Source organism: Mus caroli, unplaced genomic scaffold, assembly GCF_978045245.1.
Source record: "Mus caroli unplaced genomic scaffold, Mus_caroli_1 scaffold_11, whole genome shotgun sequence".
Classification (NCBI taxonomy): domain Eukaryota; kingdom Metazoa; phylum Chordata; class Mammalia; order Rodentia; family Muridae; genus Mus; species Mus caroli.
Genome location: NW_028227266.1, coordinates 87,989,246 through 88,010,725, shown reverse-complemented (window position 1 = coordinate 88,010,725; position 21,480 = coordinate 87,989,246). Strand labels below are relative to the sequence as shown.

Here is a 21,480-nt window from a genome sequence, read left to right as displayed (position 1 = left end):
TAAGGAATTTCCATCCACTCCGACCAGGCAGAATTTAAGAATTAGTGCAAACGGGGCTAGTGAGATGACTCACTGGATAAAGGTGCTTGCCATGAAAATGAGGTGAAATCAGTTCAATCCCTGAAACACAGGTAGAGATGGAAGGGAGAATAAACTCCACAGAGCTATCCTCTGATCACCATATTTCCACAGTGGCATGGGGGTCAACACACACATCATGCACACATGCAGTAGTAATGATAATAAGTGAATAAAAGCCATTTGGGTAAGAACATCACATAAGGTTTGCCATAGAAAGAAGGTAGGGAATAGAATCACATATGGTAAAAGCTTGTCACAGCATCTGGTTAAGGACTGTGCCTCTGGGCTACATTTCAAGCCTGTGATCTTAATTTGGTTCTTTTTAAAATCTATGTGCTCAGGTACATACAGAGGATGAAGGGCAGCCTTAGGTGTTACCCTGAAGAGCTCCATTTATTCCTTTGAGATGGGGCCTCTTACTGATCTGGAGCTCAGGAATCAGGCTAGAGTGGCTGAGCCCAGTCTAGGAGATCCTTCTGTTTCTGCCTTCCAGCTCAGAAGTTATAAGCATGGGCCACAACTAACGTCATTTTTATGTGGTTCTGGGAATCAAACTCGAGTCCCTGGGCTTGCAAAGCCAATGCTTTGTTGAGCCATCTCCATAGCCACAGTATTAGCTTTTTAAGGTCATTAGATGAATGCTTTCTTTTCGTGTGTGTGTGTGTGTGTGTGTGTGTGTGTGTGTGTGTGTGTGTGTGTGTGTGTGTGAGGTGTGAGAAAAGGTCTTACCATGTAGCTCTAGTTGGCCTGTGTAGACCATGGAGTCTTTAACTCAGACAGGTCTGCCTGTCTCAGCCTCCAGAGTGCCCTTATCTTGTTTTCTTTGGCCCGAAGCTCAGGAATTAGGTACAGCTGGCTGGCCAGCAGGCCCTAGGGCTCATCACATCTCTGCCTCAGCAGTGCTGGGATTAAAAGCACATGCCACCACACCAGCTTTTGTGCACGGGTGTTTTTTTAAATTAAATTTATTTATTATATGTAAGTTCACTGTAGCTGTCTAAACAACACCCCAGAAGAGGGCATCAGATCTCATTACAGATGGTTGTGAGCCACTATGTGGTTGCTGGGATTTGAACTTAGGACCTTCAGAAGAGCAGTCTGTGCTCTTAATCGCTGAGCCATCTCTCCAGCCCAGAATGCTTTCTTCAAAATGATTTTTAGCATGTATTTTTGATCTTAAGTGTTAGCTTTCATCACAATAACAAGAGAATTCAGATCAGTGGTTCTCAACCTATGAGTTGAGACCCCATTAACAAACCTATAGCTACAAAATATTTATATTATGACGTATAACTAGCAAAATTATGAATTAGCAGTGAAGATAATTTTATGGTTGGAGGAGCCCTACAACCTGAGGAACTGTGTTAAAAAGCTGCAGAACTGGGAAGGGTGAGAACGACTGATTTAGATAATCAACTTTTGTCAGAGAAAAGAATCATTTTGGTTCATGGTTTGAAGGTTCTAGCCCATAACTGGACTCTCCGTTGCTTTGGGCCCATGGTAAGGCTGGAGGTTATTTTGGAAGTGCCTAGCAGAGCAAAAGCACTCACCTCATGGCCAGGAAATAAAACAAAGAGAAAGAAACCAGCACTCCAGAGTCTCCTTCAAGAGTGCACCTCCACTGACCTGATAGCTTGGTCAGCTGCTTCTTAAAGTTTCCACCACAGGGCTGGCAAATGTTCACTGTCAACTTGGTAGGATATGGAAGATATAGATAGAGGATATAGATATAGGTGTATGTGTGAGATACAGCGAGGGTGTTTCCAGAGAAGTTGAACAGGGAGAGATCACCCCAAATATGGATGGCATCATCCTCTGGGGCATGGGAGTCTTAGACAGAATAACACTGAAAACAAGGGAAAGTTAGCTGGGCATCAATGTTCACTCCTGACTGTGGAGGCGATGTGACCAATTGCTTCTCACTCCTGCTGCCACAAAGTGAGCTATGTTTTGCCATCACCCTTTCTCCTAATTGATAGATTATACCCTTAAAAACAGGAGCCAAAATAAATGCTTCCTTAAGTTGCTTTTCTTGGGTACTTTGTCATAGTAATTTCTTTTTCTTTCTTTCTTTTTTTTTTTAGAATTCATAAAGATTTTAATTAATTTATTATCTTTTAAAACTTCAAATTTCTCTGGATTTAGAATCAGTTTTTTTTTATTTTTCTTTTTTTTCCTTTTTCCAATTTTTTATTAGATATTTTCTTCATTTTCATTTCTTTCTTTTCTTTTTTGTTTTGTTTTCTGAAACAGGGTTTCTCTGTGTAGCCCTGGATGTCCTTGAACTCACTCTGTAGACCAGGCTGGCCTTGAAAGGCCCCTATGCCCTTCCCCACTCCCCGTCATAGTAATTTCATGGAGATCTGAGCTAATTAATGTCTCAAAATTACTGTGATTCCAGCCTCATAACCATGTCATCAAAGTGTGCTGTTGCTGACGTCATGGTAGGCAGTGATGATATACAGCAGGAACAGACAAGAGGACCCTGGCAGGAAAGAGAATGATGGCCCCAGTGACTCACAGAACTCTTGAGATCAAGAAAAAGAAGATGATGTAGTTTTGCTTGTGTTACACACACACACACACACACACATATATATATATATATTTGGAGGTGAACTGGTGTTTTGTTGACTGCTTGGTATGTCTGTGTGCCATGCACATGCAGTGTGACTGTGGAGGCCAGAAGAAGGTGTCAGAATCCCTTTGACTAGAGAGTGGTGGTTGTGAGCCACCATATGGGGGCTGGAAATTGAATCCAAGTCTTCTAGAAGAGCAATTAGTTGCTTTAAACTGCTGAGCAACCTTCCCTTTTGTTAAATTTTAGATACAACATTTGGCTACATTTGCCCAGTGGGCCATCAGAATTGTAAACTGAGGCAGCACAGGATTCCAGAATATTGTAGAGAGTGATTTTACTGTTGTGTGGTTTGTGCAGGAATCAGGTCAAAATGTGCATGCTGGTCTAGTTGTCTCAAGGTGTGACCTAGAAGTCTGCATTTCACACAAGATCCCAATTGCTGCTGTGTGTTTGGTTTGGAGCCAAGTAGTTAGATTCCAAGACATACTCTCCAATACAACCGTTCCAATCCCAAATGGTAGTTCAAATCTAAGGAAACTTAAATTTCAATTTAAAACCATCTTCCTTGGCCCCGTTAGCCACAGAATAGCTGTGACTATGGCCCACACTTGAATAGTCCAGGGATAGGACACTTACTCATGGAAGAAAGTTCTGCCCGGCAGCATGTTTTCCAAAACATGATTTTCAAGGAGCTCTCTGTAGACTGCACATTAAGGTAGAATGCAGAGGGATAAGATACTGGAAATACGCATTTTGACAACTCTCCCCTGGCATTCTTATACAAGTTAAAGTTAGAGGAACATTCTACAAACATCCAAGTTCTGCTCGCTAGATGTCAAACTAATACAGAGCTAATATGTGAGTTTCAGACAAGGATAGGAAGTGATCCAGCTAATCTACCATCAGGATATAAAGTGAATATAAGTAAAATAAATAAATAAATGAAAAATAAATAAAATTGACTTTGAACAAGGGGGAAAAAAAAGAAATCAAATAAACCCAGTCCCTAATTCTTCCAGCCATGAAAATCAAAGCAAGTTTTTTTGTTTGTTTGTTTGTTTGTTTGTTTGTTTTTTGGTTTTTCGAGACAGGGTTTCTCTGTGTAGCCCTGGCTGTCCTGGAACTCACTTTGTAGACCAGGCTGGCCTCGAACTCAGAAATCCGCCTGCCTCTGCCTCCCGAGTGCTGGGAATAAAGGCGTGCGCCACCACGCCTGGCAGCAAGTTATTTATATGTGTGGATATTTTGGTTAGTGGAGCTGGCCAATGACAAAACAGCTATGTAGGATGGAGGAGGGCTAAGCCATAAACCACCAGCATTCAGCAGGTGTGCAGTTGATCCCAGGTCTATTCTCTGATCCCGTCTACTTCTCTTCTCCAGGTGCCTCTGTGGCCTCACGTTAGGACTTTTGGCAATCCTGGAGGGTTCTCCAGGACTGAACTACAACATCCTGTTGTCTGCTTGCCTAGAGGACTGTTATGCAGCTGATAAATCATATTTGGTGTTTGCTACAGGAACAAACTGCTGCAAAGAAGATCAAGATCGTCCCCAAAGAACTATTGCTGACCTGGTCTGCTTCTCTTGTATCTTAATAACTTTTTTTTTCTACTACCTCTGCTGGGTGGAGGGCTAGAGGAGAGGTAGGATCTTATTAAAAGTAGGTTGCAAAAACATGTATACTCACAGCTTTGGTTTGTCACCAAAATCTTTGTGAGAAAGTAGACATGTGCTTGTTCTCAGGAAAAGTCTGTCACACAACAGTGTCTCACAGTGTCTGTCCTACCTAGCTGTTGTGATAGAAGACCCACATTGTATTGTGTAGTAGGCTAAAGGAAGTGGCACATTATGTAGCAACTGTTGAAATCCTTGTTGAAGTTTTCTCTGGAGCAGAACTGTTGAACCTTAGAACAAACAAATTGACAGGTTAAAACTTCAGGAACCAAATACAAGATGGCCGTGTGTACTTCTAGAAATGGAAGCAAGCAGGATGGTAACAACCAGACATTGGTTTTAAAGTCCCACCAACCCTCATTGTTATTCTTTGCTGGCTCACATCACTGGCATCTTTGTTTTTGATTTACTCATCTGGATTTGTTGATGTTAAAGTAACAGGTTCCTTCTTAGGTGCAAGTCAGCAGATGTAGGGCTTAATGGTGTTGAAATACAACTGCTCTAGGTACATTTCACTGTTTCTGTATTGTTGAACCTCTTGGCCTCCTAGAGTTATTGGGGATAGTCTTTTAGCAGTAAACATGGATTTCCTGTATCTATAGTGAGGGTGAGGGCAAGAACATGACAATAGATCCAGTGCAGTTCTTTTAGTTTGGGTCAGAGAGGAAATTATGGTAAGATTATAGAGTTCTGATGAAATGTGTTTGGAAGGGATAGGTGCTAATGTACCTGTTCCTGTCCAGATCTCAGCAAGGCACAGATAGACTCATGGTAATATGATAGTCTGGGTTAAAAAATGGAACTGTGTAAGGTTTCCAGAAGTGCCCATAATGCTGAAGACCATAGGTACTCAGGGAAGTATAATGGCATTAAGCTACCCTGTAGACAGGGAGTTACCTTAGGGTTTCTGTTGCTGTCATAGAACACCATGAGCAGAATGAAGTCGGGGAGGAAAGGATTAATTCAGGCTACATGCTGTAGCACATCATCCAGAGAAGTCAGGGAAGGAATTCAAGACAAGGACCTGGAGGCAGGAACTGGTGCACAGGCCAAGGAAGAATTCTGTCTACCTGCTTGCTTCTCATGACTTGATGAGCCTGCTTTCTTCTAATACCTAGGACCAGTAGCCCAGCACCACTGCCCAAATGGAGATGGGCCCTCCTTCATGAATCACTAATTGAGAAAATGAACCACAGACTTGCCCACTGGTTTGCCCACAGGCCAATCTGTTGGTGGAGGTCATTTTCCCAGTTGAGGTTCCCTCTTCCCAGTTTGATTCTAGGTTGTGTGAACTTGAAGAACAAAGCCTCATAGGAGTGTAGACGGGATATGAGATCAGGTAAGCATGTTTTCAGTGAGGGCCCTGCCTAGTTTTCCATTTAATAATGCAGTATACACAGTTTGAGCCCAAAAGTATATTAAAGACCATGAACTTTAGTGGACAAATTGAGCTCTCTGTGAGCCTTTGAGGAGTGATGGGCCTGTGTAGTTTCCAGGTTCAAGCAGCCTGGTTTGGTCATCTCTGATGCCTGCAGTGGAGGCTGGTTTAGAATAGGTTTAGGTGTAAGAGAGACGTGGAATGAAGAAGAGGATGTTATTTTAATTTTGGAGAGACCGTCTCTCTTTCTACAAGTTGTATACAGAAGGAAACTGGGCCTGAAAGTAGATTCCTTTAAAAACCTCTCCCAGGATGCACCAGAGGTAGTTGGGGAGGTTTTAGCGTTATTTATCTTTTTCACCTGTTGGCATGACTGAGTGTTCCTCAGACCTAGGGTGCCATTGTGAGAAGAAAGCAGGGGAGACTGGAAGCACCAAGGAGCCTCAATTAGTGTCACATGGGTGCAGATACAGCAGTTGGTGTGTAATGTGCTGGACAAGATAATGTCTGTCAGGGTCTAGTAAATGATCTGTCTGGGGCCTGGAGGAAGAAGTTAACTGTGGTTCTCCATTTTGCTTTGTTGGAGTTTGTCAAAAGACCCTCACTCACAAAAATCACAGAGACTGTTATTGCTGCAAACTTCAAGTGGATTTTTATTGATCCAACAAGTTGGGGACCCCCTCTAAGCACACAGACCAGAGGAGAGACTGAGAGCAAAGAAGCCCGAGGTAGGTCCCTCAAGCAGTTTCCCTGCTTTTTATACCTTGTAAGGGGCAGATTTAGGCAACAGGGTAGCTGGCCTATTCTCATTGGTGTAGCAAGTAACCCTTTCAGGCATTGGTTGGTTTGCATAGTGACTACCTTTGGCCTAGTGACTCACTTTGACTGCCCCCATGGTGGGTTATTATGATTTGGTCAACAAAGCAATAGTGCATTTTGAACTTATGGGTCTGCTATTAACGTCACAGCTATTAACATCACAGCTATCATCAAGGTCAGGGCGGTTTGTGATCTTTCTCAGAATTCAGTGTGGGGCAGGGTGGGGGAATTTCCCTAGGAACTGCTATCTTGTTATGGTTATTTTTCTGAGAACTGCTCATTTTGTTTTGGCAGCTGTAGATTTAGTCATTTTGACAGCTATGTTGCTGAGAGTCACTTCAGAGGGGAAGGTGCTAGGTGGTCTTCAACTTATTTTGGATATTACAGCTTCCCTTTGCTTTTGGGGGGATGTCAGAATGCCAGAATCTATTGGAACGTCAAAGAGTTGATAGTGGGAGGTGGGGACTGGGAGCAAGATCTTTAATGCTTAAGGTAGCCTGATTGAGGAGGAGCCACGGGTATATATTGTGGAGGCTGAAAAGTGGTCCTGGGCTGCCTGGGGTTGCACTCTGCAGCTGTTGGATAGTCCTCCATTGACAAATGGATTGGTTGACTGAGGCTGTAGGATTACTCTGTTTGAGGGGCCCGAGGTAGGTCCCTCAAGCAGTTTCCCTGGTTTGCTAATATTCCTGTATCACTAGAGATTACAGTAGCACCTGATGAGAGGTTAAGGTGCATTATATGCCTCACAAGGATGGATCCTGTTTTCACATCCATTCTATTAGCCTGTGTCTTTCTATTGGGGAATTGAGTCCATTGATAGGGAGAGATATTAATGACCAGTCATTGTTTTGTCCTGTTATTTTGATATTGATTGTGTTATTGTTTGTTTGTGTGTGTGTATGTGTGTGTGTGGGTGATTTTCTTGTTTTTGTTGATATGGAATTACATTTTGTGTTTTCTTGGATGTAGTTATACGTCATAGGTTGGAATTGTCCTTCTAGTTAGTATGTATGCTCTGTAGGCCTGGATTAGTGGATAGATATTGTCCAAATTTGGATTTGTCTTGAAATATTTAGTTCTCTCCATGTATGTTGATTGACTGTTTTGAGGGTATAGTCTAGGTTGACACCTGTGGTTTTATAAAGGTTGCAGGATTTCTGCCCAGACCTTTATAGTGTTTGGAGTCTCTTTTGAGAAGTCAGGTGCAGTTTTGATAGGTTTGCCTTCTATGCTATCTGGCCTTTTTCCCTTTCCACTTTTAATTTTTTTTTCATTTTTTATTAGATATTTTCTTTATTTACATTTCAAATGTTATCCCCTTTCCTGGCTTCCCCTCTGAAAAATCCCTATCCCACATCCCCTCCCCCTGCTCACCAACCCACCCACTCCCTCTTCCCTGTTCTGGCATTCTTTTACACTTGGGCATTGAGCCTTCACAGGACCAAGGGCCTCTTCTCCAATTTATGTCCGACAAGGCCATTCTCTGCTGCATATGCAGCTGGAGCCATGGGTTCCTCCATGTGTACTCTTTGTTTGGTGGTTTAGTCCCTGGGACCTCTGGAGGGTACTGGTTGGTTCATATTGTTGTTCTTCCTGTGGGGCTGCAAACCCTTTCAGGTCCTTTGGTCCTCCATTGGGGACCCTGTTCTCAATCCAATGGTTGGCTGAGAGTATCCACCTCTGTATCTGTCAGGCTCTGGCAGAGCTGCTCAGGAGACAGCTATATTAGGCTCCTGTCAGCAAGCACTTGATGGCATCCACAATAATATCTGGGTTTGGTGACTGTATATGGGGTGGATCCCCAGGTGGGGCAGACTCTGGATGGCCTTTCCTTCAGTCTCTGTTCCACACATTGTCTCTTTATCTCCTCCTGTGGGTATTTTGTCCCCCCTTCTAAGAAGGACTGAAGCATCCACACTTTGGTCTTCCTTCTTCGTGACCTTCATGTGCTCTGTGAATTGTATCTTGGGTATTCCAAGGTTCTGGGCTAATATCCACTTATCAGTGAGTGCATACCATGTGTGTTCTTTTGTGATTGGGTTACCTTACTCAGGATAATATTTTCTAGTTCCACCCATTTGTCGAAGAAGTTTATTGCCTAATGAATTCATTGTATTTAATAGCTTAGTAGTATTCCATTGTGTAAATATACCACATTTTCTGTATCCATTCCTCTGTTGAAGGACATCTGGGTTCTTTCCAGATTCTGGCTATTATAAATATAGCTGCTATGAACAGTGGAGCATTGTGGTATGGTGGGCCATCTTTTGGGTATATACCCAGGAGTGGTATAGCTGGATCTTCAGGTAGAACTATTTTCAATTTTCTGTTTAACGGCCAGATTGATTTCTAAAGTGATTTTATCAGCTAGAAATCCCACCAGTAATGGAAGAGTGTTCCTTTTTTTTTTTTTTTTTTTTTTGGTTTTTTGAGACAGGGTTTCTCTATATAGCCCTGGCTGTCCTGGAACTCACTTTGTAGACCAGGCTGGCCTCAAACTCAGAAATCAGCCTGCCTCTGTCTCCCAAGATCTGGTATTAAAGGCAAGAGCCACCACTGCCAGGCAGCCATTTTCTACTAGAAACCTGAGCACAAGGAGAAAAGATCCAAGAGGGGAAAATCAAATACTACACTGAAAACTAGGCCCCCCACTGAGATGCTATGAGAGTGGTACAGAAATAAATAAAAATCGAGAGAAATGGGGATGAAATTGATAAAATAAAATAATGGAGCTGAACTTTTAATTGTTATTTTTAAAGAAAATGAAACTCTTTTTTATTATTTATTTATTTTAGATCTGAAAGGGAAAGAATAATCAAAGAAGTAGTAGTGACTTAATTAGGGTTTCTATTGCTGTCCGAAGGCACCATGACGACAGTAACTCTCATAAAGGAAAAGATTTAACTAGGGGCTGACTTATAGTTCCATTATCATCATGGTGGGAAGCATGGTGATATTCACATAATATGGTGCTGGAGAAGATCTGAGAGTTCTACCTCTGGATCAGCAGGCAGCAGGAAGACAGAGAGATATGGATGTGGCTTGAGTAGCTGACACCTCAAAGCCCAACCCCAGTGACACACTTCCACCCAAAAGGATAGAACTACTCCAACAAGGCCATATCTTCTAATAGTGCCACTCCCTATAGGACTATGGGGGCATTTTTGTTTTGTTGTTGTTGTTGTTTTTAGATTTATATATTGTTATATGTAAGTACACAGTAGCTGTCTTCAGACACACCAGAAGTGGGCTTCAGATCTCATTACAGATGGTTGTGAGCCACCATGTGGTTGCTGGGATTTGAATTAAGGAAGTTTGGAAGAATAGTCAGTGCCCTTACCCACTCAGCCATCTCTCGAGCCCCAATGGGGGCATTTTCATTGAAGTTCATCCCAAAATAAGTCCCTGGGAAAGAAAAGAAGTGTCCAAAGTTTGTAGAAGAATGGACTTCTTAGTTGGTCCTTCCAGGAATGAAATTTATTCTCAAAACTGGATGTAAAATCTTATCCTCACACTGGCACCTAGAGGACCAGAGGTAGATGGGATCAGAGAATAGAAGGGGGACCAAATGCACACCTGCTGAATACTGGAGGCCGATGGCTTAGCTCTCCTCCATCCTACATAGTGCTCTTATCATAGGCTCCACCAACAGCTCCACCAACAATAGCATTTTCACCTCTAATCAACTTGCTTTGATTTTCATGGCTGGAAGAACTGGCGTCTGGGGTTTATTTGATTTCTTTCTTTTTCTTTTTTCATTTTTCCCCTTGTTCAAAGTCAATTTTATTTATTTTTCATTTATTTATTTATTTATTTTATATTTGCTTTATATCCTGATGGCAGATAAGCTGGATCACTTCCTATCCTTGTCTGAAACTCACCTAGCTCTGTATTAGTTTGACTTCTAGAGAGCAGATCTTGGATGTTTGTAGAATGTTCCTCTAACTTTAACTTGTATTAAAATGCCTGGGGAGAGTTGTCAAAATGCGTATTTCCAGTATCTTATCCCTCTGCACTCTACCTTAATGTGCAGTCTACAGAGAGCTGCTTGAAAACCATGTTTTGGAATACATGCTGCTGGGCAGAACTTTCTTCCATGAGTAAGTGTCCTATCCCTGGACTATTCAAGTGTGGGCCATAGTCACAGCTATTGTGTGGGCCAAGGAAGATGGTTTTAAATGTAAAATTTATGAAATTAATTTTTTTAAATTTAAACTACCATTTAGGATAGGAGCAACCATACTGGTGATTATGTCTTGGAATCTAGCTAGTCAACTGTAAACTAAATGTCTGAAGTGCAGACTTTGAGGTCATACCTTGAGACAACAATTAGACTAGCAATCACATTTTAACCTGATTCCCATACCAATAAAGTCACTATCTAGTTTCTGGAATGTTTTGCTGCCTCTTTGATATTTTTATTCTGTTATATTTCTATTCTATTGTAGTAACATGAGCTCTTACAGTTCTCTCTTTTTTTAAGATATATTTATTTTATGTGTATGAGTACACTGTTGCTGTCTTCAGACCCACCAGAAGAGGGCATCAGATCCCCATTACAGATGGTTGTGAGTCACCATGTGCTTGCTGGTAATTGAACTCAGGACCTCTGGAAGAGCAGGCTGAGGTAAGGCAGAGCTAGGGGGACAGCTCAATCTGTAAAGTGTGTGCTGCACAAGAGCAGCCTTCTTGCATTGGAGGATCTGGGAAGGTAGAGATAGGCAGAGGCCTGGCGCTTGAGGTTAATTAGCCTAGCCTTCTTGTGAGCTCCTGGCCAGTGAGAGACCCTATAAAAAATGTGGATGGGCCGGTCGTGGTGGAGGCACACGCCTTTAATCCCAGCACTTGGGAGGCAGAGGCAGGTGGATTTCTGAGTTTGAGGCCAGCCTGGTTTACAAAGTGAGTTCCAGTACAGCCAGGGCTATACAGAGAAACCCTTTCTTGAAAAAACAAAACAAACAAACAAAAAAAGAAAACCAAACCCAGTCTATCAAACAAACAAAAAAACCGTGGATGGTTCCTGAGGAACAACAAACATCTGAAGTTGACCTCTGATGTCTACACACATGTACACACACATGCAAGTGTCCCATATGATCAACACACACACACACACACACACACAGACACACACACACACACACAGATAAAATCGGTATATCTCAAAATACTGTAAAAGTTTCCAATCCCTGCTGGAGTGGCTTCTTTGACTGAACTCAGAGAGTGGCATTCATTCAATAAAGGACTAACATTTCCAGGGGAGAAATGCCGAATGAGGCAGGCTTCACTGATGTGCATTTTATAAAATCACATTTTAAAATAAGTAATATATTTACCTTTCTTTGTGATATGCTGAAAATTTTCTGACCTTTATGGACTATAATGGTAACTGGTCAATTGCTACTTAAGCAAACATTTTCCAAATATAAAGATATGCAATTTGACTCTTTCAGGAAAATATCCATGTTCCTTCAATGAAAACTACTTTCCAAAGAGGTTTTGTGACTGAGGTGTGGTTCTTGGAAGGAATGCTTGCCTTGCATGTACAAGGCCCTGAACCACAATGCTGTGGCAGGGCCATGGCCTTTATCACCTTTGTGTGAGGACTGCGCATCTGGAGTGCACTAGAGGGACCAAGCCAGCTTTTGAAGAAGCACCCCTGAAGTTGGCTGTCTTAGACTACTCAGGTACCCAGTGGACTTATGAAGAGGCTCCAGAGGAATGGGACCAAAGGTCAGCTTCCAGAATTCAGGCATACTACATGGGATGCACTACATAGGATTCTCAGGGATGATGTCCCCCTCTTGTAGACAGTTTTCCTCTTCTCTTTGGTGTTGGAGATAGTCTGTGAAAGTACATTTAAACCTGTCTGAATCTGTGGCCAGATCCTATCTAAATATCAAATGTGCCTCCAAGATGGAGATGTAGGTGCTGAAACAGTGGCTCAGTAGCTAAGTATGTTGGCTGCTCTGGCAGAGAACTGAGTTCAGTTCTAAGTCGTCACATTGGGGGGGGGGGGTCACAATTACCTATCAGAACAGCTATTTGATACTGTATTCTGGACTCCATAGGAATACTCAGACTTAAATAAAAAACAAAGGGACTCAATGTATAGACCTTTAATGAAGCTAAAAGCACATAGAAACACAAAGTTCTAAGCTATTAAAAGCACTTAGGAACTTTAAAAAGAATATATTATAAAGAGATGTTAATTTGCCTAAATAGGCAGGGCAAATGGGGACCTGAAGTTGATCGTGGAGATCTGCCTTGATCTATGCAGACAGCTGGTTGAAGTTACTCTGAGGCTGGTCCCATACATTGTTGTTCATAAACAGACCAGGTAGCAGCATGTGTCACAGGTGCCCAGAGCCGGGAAGTCTGGTGTCTTCTACACGATACTATTAATACTAGAAAGGAAGAGAGAAAGTAGAGCTCAGGAAGGGAAAGATGGTGTTAATTCTGCCTTGGAAGGTTCAGTAATTTGCATCTGTCCTGTGTCTCCCACTGTTTATTTCCTCACACCTTGTGTTCCTGTGTGCCTGTGTGCTATCATATGCATGTGTGTACATCACCAACCCTGTGCACTTGAGCGTAAGGTATTAAATTTCCCATAATTAAGTTTTCTTATTGAACAAGTGGATGTCAAAGCCCCAGATATACAGCATTCTTTGAGAACACAGGAGTTGGACTGTATTATTGAGTTCTTAGCCATGTAACCCTCCAAAGACACACACTTTGGAAATTATTCACAATCACCACAAACTTACCTGAAATGGGAATGTGGCCAGACTAGAAGGTACAGTCTCCCTGTATTATACTCATAGTCAAGACCAGAAGAGTGAACTTAGATCATCTGAGTACTTTGAGTTATCAGTTCCAAACTTGCCGAATTTACTATTTAACTAGCAGAGTTTTGTCTAGGAAGGTTAAATCTAATTTATTTTTATATGACATTTAACGACAATTATTAACAGGTTGTTGGACACTTACAACATCCAAAAATGCCAGGGCAATATGGTACCACTAGAGCCCAGATATCCTACTATAGCAAGCCCTGGATACCCTAACCTAGCTAAAGCACTAGAAGATGACCTTAATTACAATCATCTAAAGATAATAGAGCCTTTAAAGAGTAAATGAATGAACCCCTTAAAGAAATACAGGACAATATATTCAAAAGGTAAAGGAGATGAATAAAACTGTCTGAGAACAAAAATGGAAATAGAAGCAATAAAGAAAATAAAAACTGAGGCAATCGTGGAGATGGGAAACCTAGAAAATACAACAGGAACTGTAGACACAGCATCACCAACAGAATACAAGAGATAGAAGAGAGAATCTCAGGTGTAGAAAATAAAATGGAAGAAAATGATATTTCAAAGAAAATGCAAAATCTAAAACGTTCATGACACAACGCTCGCATCAAGGAATTTTGGAATGCTATGAAAAGACCAAGCCTAAGAATAATAGGAATAGAAGAAGGAGAAGATTCACAGCTCAAGGATTCAGAAAATATCTTCAACAAAATCTTAGAATAAAATTTCCCTAACCTAAAAGAGATTCATATAAATATAAAAGAAGGTTACAGAACACCAAATAGACTTGACCAGAAAAGAAATTCCTCCTGCCACATAATAATCAAAACACCAAATGTACAGAACAAAGAAAGAATATTAAAAGTTGCAAGGAAAAAGACCAAGTAACATATAAAAGCAGACATATAAGAAGCACACCTGATTTCTCAACAGAGACTCTAAAACCAGAAGCACCTGGGCAGATGTCTTGCAGACCCTAAGAGACTACAGATGTCAGTACAGACTAATATATCCAGCTAAACATTCAACCACCATAGATGGAGAAACCAAGAGATTGCATGTCAAAAGCATATTTAAACAATATTTTCCCATTAATAAAGCCCCACAGAAGACTTCCATCCTGATAAGGCTAACTACATCCAACAAAATACAAGAAATAATAATTTCATACCAGCAGAACCAAAAGTAAAGAATCCCACCACTCGTCTCTTTCTCTCTCTCTCTCTCTCTGTCCCTCGCCTGCCCTCCCTCTCTCCCCCTCTTCCCCCTTCTCTCTTTCACACACACACACAACCCACCACCAACATCAAAATAACAGGAATGAACAATTATTGGTTAGTAATATCTTCTAAAATCAATGCACTCAATTACCCAATAAAAAGAAATGGGCTAACAAAATGGATGTCAAGGGGCTGGTGAGATGGCTCAGTGGGTAAGAGCACCCGACTGCTCTTCCTAAGGTCCGGAGTTCAAATCCCAGCAACCACATGGTGGCTCACAACCATCCGTAACAAGATCTGGCGCCCTCTTCTGGAGTGTCTGAAGACAGCTACAGTGTACTTACATATAATCAATAAATAAATCTTTAAAAAAAAAAACAAAAAAACAAAAAAAACAAAATGGATGTCAAAAGAGGATCCATCATTCTGCTAACAGGAAACATACCTTAGTAAAAAATAGATATTACCTCAGAGTAAATGGCTAAAAAAGAATTTTTTCTAAGCAAACAGACCCAAGAAACAAGCTGTAGTAACCAAATATTATTTTAAAAAGACAGGGAAAGAGATCTTAAATTCATTAAAGGAAAAATCCACCAAAATGATGTCTCAAGTCTGAATATCTATGCCCCAAATGCAAGGGCACCCACAACTGTAAAAGTAACATTACTAAGGGTTAAATCATACTTTGAAATACACACATTAATAGTGAGAGACTTCAACACTCCATTCTCACCAGTGGACAGGTGACTGAGACTGAAACTAGACACAGAAATAATGGAACTACTAGACATTATGAATCAAATGAGTCTAACAGATATCTAAAGAACATTTCACACAAACACAAAAGAATATACCTTCTTCTCAGCAGCTCATGGAACCGTCCCCAAAACTGACCATACAACTAGCCAAAAGCAATCCTCAACAGATACAAGGGACTGGATAACTCAATCAGATCATGATGGATTTAGATGGATCAGATCAAACCTGGGACTTTAACAACAGAAACAGAAAGCATGCAAACTCATGGCAACTGAACAGCTCTCTATTCAATGACCACTGTGTCAAAACAGAAATAAAGAAATTAAAGACTTTTTAGAATTCAATGAAAATAAGGCACAATATACCAAACTTATGGAACATAATACAAGCCATGGTAAGAGGAAAGTTCATAGCACTAAGAGCCTTCATAAGGTGACCAGAGAGGTTTCATATTGGAACCTTAACAGCACATCTGACAGTTCTACAACCAAAAGAAGCCAACCCACTCAAGAGGAATAGACTGCAGGAAATAATCAAACTCAGGGATGAAAAAAATCTATAAATTAAAAACAAAGAGAATAATTTAAAAAATCAGTGACACAAAGAGCTGGTTCTTTGAAAAAAATGAGATAGACAATGCTACCTCCTCTCTAGTAGTGACTCATGTGACAGGCCTAGAAACCTGGAAGCAGTCCTAAAGCCAAGAGTTTCATGGAAACTTAGCCCCCTGGAACCTTGGCATTCCCATATCATGTATCCTCAGAACCTTTCCCCGCATTAGTCTGGTGTATGGATCTGTCTGCTCTCTTTCAGTATTGTTTTATTATAAGTGCCTTTTAGGATTGATTTTCACATATAGCTAAGTTAGATTAAACCTCCACAGTGTTCCAATGTCCTGGGACGCCCTTGAAGCCAACCCTGAGCTTGTAATTCAGTAAGAATGTTACCTATTGAGTAACATTCAAATTTACCTATAGTAGAGACAGTGAAAGTAATCAGGTATTACAATTTACTTGAATAAGAGCTAGAAAGCTCAGGGCTAGTCTACATAGTAATTACTTAGAACAATAGCCGAGTCAAACCCATACACAGGAATACACAATGGCCTAGGAAATAGGTGGGTTGTAGTAGTATTATTCCTGAAAGGCTTAGTAGAAAGAAAGTCCCCTGATGTGGGTTTTTTCACTAGGCCCAGAGGAATGGCATAATCAGGTATTTACTTTAGGACCCCTGGTGGTGGGTTTAACAATAGACTAGCATTGCATCAGAGCATTCACCTGGCTCCTGTGTTAGCTGATCTTAATTAAGGGTTGTTCCTATTCTCAGTGGTAAACACAGCCTGGCTCCCACCATCTTTTTATTTATGCATTTTCTTTGTTTTGTGTTGATGTACCTTGTCGATGTATCCATCTGTTTTTCTTGTTTTTCTTCTGTATTAAAAGTATGGTGTTTGCGTGGAAAAACTACATTCAAATAGACACACTCTTTGTGTCTGTGTCTGTTTGTCATCCACACCAACTCCTTGCTTGCCTGGAACTGGAACTCCTGATTTCTCCCACAGATTGAGGAAGGCCAACTGAGGCCAGTCCTAGGCAGACAAACCCTTAGCTAATCTAACTAAAAAGCTAAGAGACATTATTTAAATTAACAGAATCAGAAATGAAAAGAGGGACATAACAACAAAAAGTGAGGGAATCCAGAGAATCATTAGCTCTTACTTCAAAAGCCTGACTCTACAAAATTGGAATATATAAAGGAACTGGATTATTTTCTTAATAGATTCCACTTCTAAAAGTTAATAAATATTAGGTAAACAATCTAAACTACCATATAACTCCTAAGGACCTAAGGAAATAGAAGCAGCCATTAAAATTCTTCTGATAAAAAACAAAAAGAAAAAAAAAAAAAGGCCAGGACCCAATAATTTTAGAACAGAATTCCACCAGACTTTCAAAGAAGAGCTACTGCCAATACTCTTCAAACTATTCCACAAAAGGGAAATGGAAGGAACATTGCCAAACTCATTCTATGAGGCCATAGTCACACTGAAAGCTAAAACAAAAAGCCAACAAAGAGTATTTCCGACCAATTTCTCTTATGTAAATTGATGAAATGATAATCAATAAAATACTCTCAAACCAATGATAATCAATAAAATACTCTCAAACCAATGATAATCAATAAAATACTCTCAAACCAAATCCAAAAATACATCATGAACACCATCTACCCTGATCAAATAGGATTCATCACAGGGCTTAAGGGATAGTTTAATATATAAAAATCCAATCACATAATTCACCATATAAACAAACTGAAAGAAAACCCCTACATGATCATCTGATTAGATGTTGAAAATACCCTTGACAAAATCCAACACCCATTCATGTTAAAGCCTTGAAGAGATCCGGGATGCAACACACAGAGCTTAACACAATAAAGACAATAATATAGGAAGCCAATAGTCAACATCAGATTAAATGGAGAAAAACTTAAAATATTTACACTAAAATAAGGGACAAAGCAAGGCGGTTCATTCTTTCCATCTCTGTTCAATATAGCACTTGAAGTTCTAGCTACAGCAGTAAGACATCTGAATGAGATCAAGTGAATTCAAATTGGAAGAGAAGTAAAGTATTGTTAGTCACAGAGGATATGACAGTATATGTAAGTTACTCTAAGAATTCTACCAGAGAATGCCTACAAATGATAAATGTCTTCAAAAAAGAGGCAAGATACAAAGTTAACTAAAAAACAGTATCCCTCCTTTATACAAACAATAAATTGGCTGAGCAAGACAATGTAGAAACACACTTAACAATAGCCACAAATAATATAAAATACTTTGATGTAACTCTAACTAAACAATTGAAAGACATGTATGACAAGAACTTCAAGTCTCTGAAGAAAGAAACTGAAGACATCAGAAGATGGAAAGATCTCCCATGCTCATAGATCCATAGAATTAACAATAAAATGGTCATCTTTCCAAAAGCAGCCTACAAATTCAATGGAATTCCTATAAATATTCTAACAAAATTCTTTACAGACCTTGAAAAAAAATTAGCAACTTCATATGGAAAAAGGAAAAACCCAGTATACCTAAAACAATCCAGTATAATACAATATCATCCGGAGGTATCACCATCCCTGATTTCAAGCTGTACAACAAAGCAATAGAAATAAAAACTCCATGATATTTTGTATAGAAACTGACAGGCTAATCAAAAGAATCAACGTCCCTGAAATAAACCCTCACAATTACTGACATTTAATTTTTGAGAAAGAAGCCAAGACCATACAGTGGAGAAAAGGAAAGCATATTCAACAATTATTACTGGTCTACCTGGATGTCTGCATGTAGAAGAATGCAAATAGATCCATGTTTATTACTCTGAACAAAAATCAAGTCCAGGTGGATCAAAGACCTTAACATTAAATCAGATAAGATAAATCTAATAGAGGAAAGTGGACAATAGCTTTGGATACAGTGGTAGAAAAGACAGTTTCCTGAACAGAATACCAATGGCCCAGGCACTACAATCAACATTTCATAAATGGAACCTCATGAAATTGAAAAGTTTCACAATTGGAAAAATCTCACCAACTCTACATCTGAGAGTGGTAAAATATCCAAAATATCTATGGAACCTAGGAAGTTAGACACCAACCTAATAACCCAAATAAAAAAATGGAGTTCAGAGCTAAACAGAATTCTTAATAGAGGTATCTTGGGTGGCCAAGAAACACTTAAAGAAATGATTCATGACCTTCATCACCAGGGAAATGCAAATCAAAACAACTCTGAGATTCCATCTTATACCCATTAGAAAGGCTAAAATTCAAAACTCAAGAGACATCACATGCTAGCAATGATGTGGAGCAAGGGAAACACTCCTCCACTGCTAGTGGGAGTGCAAAAAGCTACTCTGGAAATCAATTTGGCAGTTCTCAGAGTAGTTCTAAATAAATATGCAGCTGTATCACTCCTGGGTAAATACTGAAAAGATGCTCCACCATCTGGCAAGGACACTTGCTGAACTGTATCCATAGCTGCTTTATTTGTTACAGTTAGAAACTAGAAACAACCCAGATGCGCTTCAACCAAAGAATGGAAAAAGAAAATGTGGTTTATGAACATAATGGAATACTACTCAGTTATTAAAAACAAGAACATCTTAAAATTTGCAAGCAGATGTGTGGAACTAGAAGATATCATGCTCTGTAAGGTAACCCAGACTCAAAGGGACATGCATGACATATACTCACTTATCAGTGGATACTAGCCATACAGTACAGGATACCCATACTATAATCCACAGACCCTAAGAAGCCAAGTAACAAGGTGGGCCTGAGAGAGGATGCTTCAATCTCACTCAGAAGGGGAGAAAATTTGTGATTGGGGATGGATGGATTGAGGAAGCAGGGTGGGAAAGAGGGCTGAGAGAGTGAACAGAAAACAGAGGTAGATGGGATAGCATGATGTGGGGCAGGGATCTCTAGGAGGTGCCAGAGACCAGGGGTGGAGGAGACTCCAGGAAGTACATGAGGGTGACTCTAGCTGAGACTCCTAGCATTGGGGCATATACAGCCTGAAGTGGCCATTTCATAGCTAGGCAGGACTCCTAGTGAAGAGATAAGAACACCAAACTACCCACAAATCATTTCACCTAAAATTTGTCTTGTGTACAAAAAGTTTAGGGATAAAGATGTCACAGAGACTGAGGGAATGACTGGCCCAAATTGAGAACCATCCCATGGGCAAGAGCTAATCCCTGACACTCTTAATGATACTCTGCTATACTTGGAGAGGCAGGAGCATAACATAAGTGTCCTCTGAGAAGCTCCACCCAAAGACTCACAGCCTAAGGATGCTGATAATGGAGATTCAAGACCAGCTCAGGATCTTGTGGAAGATTTGTGGGAAGGATTGAGGTACCTGTAGGGGATATGGACTTGAAATTAAGACCAGCAAAGTCAATTAACTTGGACCCTTGGTGGCTTCCAGAGACTGAACCACCAACCAAAGAGCATACAAGTACTGGGTCTAGCCTCCCTGCACAGATGTACTTAGTGGTCTTCATACAAATGCACCAACAACTGAAGTGGTGGCTTACCAGGACTCTGCTATCTACCTCTGGATCCTGCTCTCCTAACTAGGCTGTCCTGTCTGACCTCAGTGGAAGAATATATACCGAGTCCTGCAGTGACTTGAGGTGCCAGAATGGGTTGGTTCCTGTCGAGGGAACTCCCCCTTCTGAGAGGACAAGGGGAGTGGGGAGTGGGGAGTGGGGTAAGGGGCCATGTGAGCCAGCGAGGGAGGACTAGAAGGAGCTGAAGCTGAGATTGGGTTGTAAGGTGAATATATAAATTAGTGGAAAAAAAATAAAGGAAATGCTCTATGGGTGGATCTTATGCAATCATTTTCTCAATTGAGATTTCCACCTATCAGATAACTCTAGATTGTGATACAAGCTGACAAAATGAGCCAACACACCTCTGCATTTTTATAATTATGTTTGAAATGACAGAATAACCTCTGAAGCACAGTATCAGTAGGATTAGGGGTCTAAGGAGGCTGGCTAATAATGGAAATTCAAGAGTAAAGCAAGGACCTAGATCTTACCAGAGGTTTCACAGGTGACAAAGCCATTGTCCCTGGATTCAGAGACCTGGAAGAAGCTTTGTACTAAGGTTGTTCTGGCCATTGCTAGCACCTCTCTGATAACAGCTACCAACCCCCCCCCACCCATTCATAACTAGGCCTGGAGCTTATGAACAGAGAAATAAAGGGTTATATCAAAAGACACGAAACTCTGCAGTGGCTGGACAGTCCTTTCCTAGGCCTCCCATCTGTCATAGTTGAGAATATCCACTTTCCTATGTTCAAGATCTCTTTCCTGTCTGTTCCAACTCTCCATGCCTCCAGTAACTCATACCTAGAGAAAACCCTGGCAAGGTAGAGTTGTGGTTTCTAGCTGAATGGCACCACAGATCTTTGAGACATTGCTACCTTGAAGTGGAAAGAGCTCCTGAAAAATCTACTTTCTCATTCCATCAAATCTCTTCACCCCTGTACTGGGTGTTATTGAGTCTGGCCTGGCGAGGTTTGTCCACTCTCACCTCTCAGCCTTACTTCCCAACTCTGACACT

At 40.7% G+C, this 21,480-nt stretch overlaps 1 protein-coding gene across 2 annotated transcripts in view; it reads right to left on the bottom strand.

Annotated features, from left to right (window-relative positions):
* Window positions 1–12,691: 12,691 nt before the first annotated feature.
* The window catches only part of LOC147002106 (5-formyltetrahydrofolate cyclo-ligase), a 91,790-nt gene continuing 83,001 nt past the window's right edge, over window positions 12,692–21,480 (bottom strand). The window contains exon 4 of one of the 2 annotated variants that reach the window (XM_085827871.1): window positions 12,692–12,940. In XM_085827871.1, the coding sequence (XP_085683997.1) occupies window positions 12,828–12,940 (113 nt within the window). In that variant the 3' untranslated portion in view covers window positions 12,692–12,827. The remainder of the gene's footprint in view (window positions 12,941–21,480) is intronic. The other variant, XM_085827872.1, reaches the window with a different exon arrangement.